The 4,152-nt window shown below is 44.8% G+C and overlaps 1 protein-coding gene across 4 annotated transcripts in view; it reads right to left on the bottom strand.

Annotated features, from left to right (window-relative positions):
* Nucleotides 1–4,152, bottom strand: part of TRIO (trio Rho guanine nucleotide exchange factor) — a 589,244-nt gene that overhangs the window by 215,469 nt on the left and 369,623 nt on the right. For all 4 annotated transcript variants that reach the window (XM_019521265.1, XM_019521285.1, XM_019521275.1 and 1 more), the window contains exons 18-19: nt 2,885–3,034; nt 284–398 (exon numbers count right to left, since the gene is read on the bottom strand). In XM_019521265.1, the coding sequence (XP_019376810.1) occupies nt 284–398; nt 2,885–3,034 (265 nt within the window). The remainder of the gene's footprint in view (nt 1–283; nt 399–2,884; nt 3,035–4,152) is intronic.

Raw genomic sequence — 4,152 nt, 5'->3', positions numbered from 1 at the left:
CTCTTTCCTGCCTAGGCAGGGAGTCAGACTCAATGATCTATTGAGGTCCCTTCCGACTCTAGCATCTATTTATCTATGAAAATTAGGAGAAACAGGCCTTTTGGATACCAGAATTGAAAAGCACACAGATTATTGGTTACCAACTACTTCAAAACTTAATATGAACTTTTAAAAAGTATTTCCTGTTAATATTGATTTACCGGCTCTCTCCTGGCAAGGAGAGACAGTCGTACTCTTGGGTTGGCTTAATGTACGAAGGCCAAGATGCTGGAAGAATACTTACTTTTGACTTGCTGTTCAGGGGCTTTGATGTGAGTAACCATTCCTGGCATGTTTACACTATTTCTGTGCAGGTATTTCAGGAAGACATCAGCATTTCTTCGAGCCAGTGTGCAAGCCTAGAAAAGGTTTGGTAGAAATATTTAAAAAAAACAACTTATTTTTTATGAGTATACATTGTCACGTGTTTATGAATATAAATGCATATACATGCAAGCCGCTTTTTTTGCTGCCTGCCATATCCTAGTTTACAAAGAACAGTCTAAATGATTACCTTCTAAACCAACAGCAGTTGATTCAGGACCAAATTATCTGGCACCAAGTACTGGTACATTAGTTCATACCCGAGGGCACTGAAAAAGAAATCATCTCTGTGCACCTTGAAGTATGACTCAGATCGCATGGAGTGGTGTGTTTTGCCTGTGTGTCATTCAAAATGATTTATTATGTAGAACAAATGCACAAGCTTCAAGTAATCACCTGGATATTGTAAAACATCCATTGCTGTTTTAAACAAAAGACCCCAAAAATTCTTCTGCTGAAGTGAAACCAGAAGTATTCAGTGTTTTCAAAGTCTTAAAAACATTCAAACCCAAGAGGAGCATTATCTTCCCAACCTGAACTTTTCAATACACATCAGCTTCTATCTATCTATCTATATATGTATATCTATATATCAATATCTATATATCTATATATATGGACTCGAAGTCTTATTCATAATGGAAGAACAGATAAAAATACTACCTTAAAATGCCAGGTGAACACAGCACAGATATATCCAATAGCAAGCTCACTTAAGCTGGTAGTTTGTCAAATATTTTTTTAACAAGAGACTAGAAATGTATACACTTCCAACTGAAAAATCCATGTGATATGGTGCTATTAACTGTGCTAATAAATTGTCTTTTTAGAGTCTTCACTAATCAGGATCAGAGTCTAAAAGGCTTTGAGGCCTGGGTGAGGTATTGCAAAATCCTTCATGAAGGCTAAGAAAGAAATATGCTGTATGGCAGGAAAAAATATGCATTTTACTTCTATTATTCAAGATATTAAGCACCTCACTTATATGAATCATTAGTTGGAACGAGTATCTTTCATTCATCTGCAGAGTTCTACTACCTCCATGCCCTATTTTACAAAAGGTGGGCCTAAATTATTACCTTCCACGTCAACAGCAGTTAGTCCAGGATTACATTATCTGGCAGTGACTAGCACTAGGATTACATGAAGACCTAACAACCATCAGTTCCTTCATCTAAGCCATTTCCTGATTCCTTTATCTGACAGTATCAACCAAGCATGCTAGACACCAGCACTAACCTCTGAAAATGCTGCTTGCTTCATCAAGTTGCCATCTATACTTGGTTCCAGCTGTTTTGATTAGTAGCCAAGTACAGTAGTACTGAGTATAACTGGCCTATCAGATTAACTTGGGAGGGCAGGGGGAAAGGAAAAATACTGGGACCTTGTGCTCAGATAGCTGTTGACTAGATATGTCCACAGGATTGAAGTTATTAATATTTACTGAATGTTAAGGCTTTACTTGACTTCATGCATAATGTCCACATAAGCTACACAAGAACGCAGAAACCATGCAGAATGAGGCTGCTACACAAGAACAATGAAGGATGAGGCTTTCCATACGGCAACTTGCCTGCTCCTGGAAACTGCTTTGAGGCACAGGGAGACATTGTTTGAGAGACTGTCCTACATTTTGAAAAGGAACTTCTAAGAACTCTGGAAGCAATGGCCATTTGAAACAGGAGTCCCACTGCACTCAGGCCACAGCGGGTGATCCAACTGTCTATACCAGGGTGCTCAACCTCTGGCCTGTGGGCCAAATGCAGCCCATGTGGCCTTGGAATCTGGCCCATGGGGCTCCCCACAGGTTGTGAAATTTGGCAGTAGTGGCTGTACTGCCACCCCACCCTGCTGCCAAAGAAGTCCAAGCCCCACAGTGTGTTGGTGGTGGACCATGACCCTTCCCTCTGCACAGCCAGATCAGAGCCAAGCCATGCTCCCCTCCATCTGGGCTTGGGCTGAGCCACACCTCCTTCCTCTCCATACCCCCAGGGCCAGGCCATGACCACTTTACTCCACTCAGCAAAGTTGGACCCTTCCTTCTGCAGGGCTGGGTCATGGCCGTGCCTCTTCTCCCTCTCCTGTGGGGCTCAATCAGGACCAGATCATGGCCTCTCCACACTGCTGGGCCAGGTGGAGGCTGGCCAAAACCCCTTTCAGCATGAGGTTGGATTAGGTTCAGGCTGCCATGTCTCTCCACTGCACGGCCAGATGGGGCCCCACAAGCTCCAGCCCACAAAGGATTGGGCACTGTTTACCTGGTCTGCTGACCAAAGAAGGTTGAGCACCACTGATCTACCCTACCTGCTAAAGCTGAAATTAAAGTATCTACTAAACAACCTAGAATTTTTATTCAATTGATTTTCTTATCACAAAACAAGAAGTTGCATGTCATTTCCTATGTAACCACAGTTCGCAATGATCACAGAACTATTTACATGTTACTGGCTTAATTTTTCATGTGCTAAGTACTTCAAGTTTTCCAGAGTACACCACAGTGATGAAATACAAAAATCTTTACCTTCAGGAATGCTTCTTTTTGTTCAAGGTGCTTGCTTATCATAGGGGTCACATGATCTGTTTCAGAGTTGGGACCCAGTTTGTCTGCCCCCCCACACCAGTCTTCTTCCCGCTTATATTCCTGTTCCAGGCTCTCCAGCACACTGCATACCTGCCAGCCAAGAGGACACAGATACGCAGTGAACAACTGTGATTTGAGTGGGAATACTAGTTAAGGCTAGTAGGAATACCCAGAAATCATGAGCTACTGACATCTAATCCCACATCTTACACACATGGACTTTGGAGAAATCATTTACCGTATTCAGACAGACCTAAACATAAGACCCGACTCCAATAATTAGATTTTATATATGGAAAATTATAACAAATTTCTTCCCTATGCAGCCCCTTTCTCCCCTGCTGCTTACTGTCAGACCCTGCTCTCCCTGAGCAAATGAAAGTGAGGAATTTAAAAACAATGAGCTTGGAAATAAACATGCCTGTAATAATTTGTACAGAGGCAAATTACTATGGATACTATACCTGTGCGAATAGGGAAGTATTTGATTCAGATTTGGCTGATTTGGAAGACAGTGATTTGATTCGGTGATTCGAATCGCTGTGCCCATTCGATTCGGCCGAATTGGAATTGGAGATTTGGCACCGATTCAGAAATTCGGATGGGCTGGGGAAACGCAGGCACAGCTGGGCAGCTACATGTTCTCCCACAGCTCCTCCAGCCGTGTCTGCCTCTCCCCATGCAGGGAAAGCCTCAGGAGAAGCCCCCATGGCTGCCCTGCTTGGCCCCATTCCCAGCTCGATGCCAACCTCCCGGCACTTTAAAAAAAAAAAGAATAAAAAAAGCCCTGCACTCACAGGCTGTAGCAGTGGTGATCAGGGCCTCTGGGGGCTCATGGCAGAGCCCCCCCATGCATGGCGGAGCAGTGGGGATTGCCTCCTCTCAACCTGGCACCTGTGTGGCAGCTGCCCCACGGCATGGGTGCAGCGTGGCTCAGCAGGGTGCTGCACGCTGTCTGGGAGCTGGGGCTGAGTGGTGCCAGACTCTGGCTGACAGGTGGAACAGCCCCAGCTCCCAGACAGTGAGTGGCATCCTGCCAAGCCACACTGCACCCATGCGATGCAACAGCTGCCACACAGGTGGCAAGTCAGGGGGGCATTCCCACTGCCCCCCAGTAGCCCACGCTCTGTGGGGGTCTCTGCCATGAGCTCCCAGAGGTCCCGATCATGACTGCTACAGCTGGTGAGTGTGGGACTTTTTTTTTTTTT

This window comes from Gavialis gangeticus, unplaced genomic scaffold (assembly GCF_001723915.1).
Source record: "Gavialis gangeticus isolate Ggan-Ray unplaced genomic scaffold, GavGan_comp1, whole genome shotgun sequence".
In the NCBI taxonomy this organism is placed as follows: domain Eukaryota; kingdom Metazoa; phylum Chordata; order Crocodylia; family Gavialidae; genus Gavialis; species Gavialis gangeticus.
Note: the sequence above shows the minus strand (reverse complement) of the source record. Positions and strands in the feature narration are given on the sequence as shown.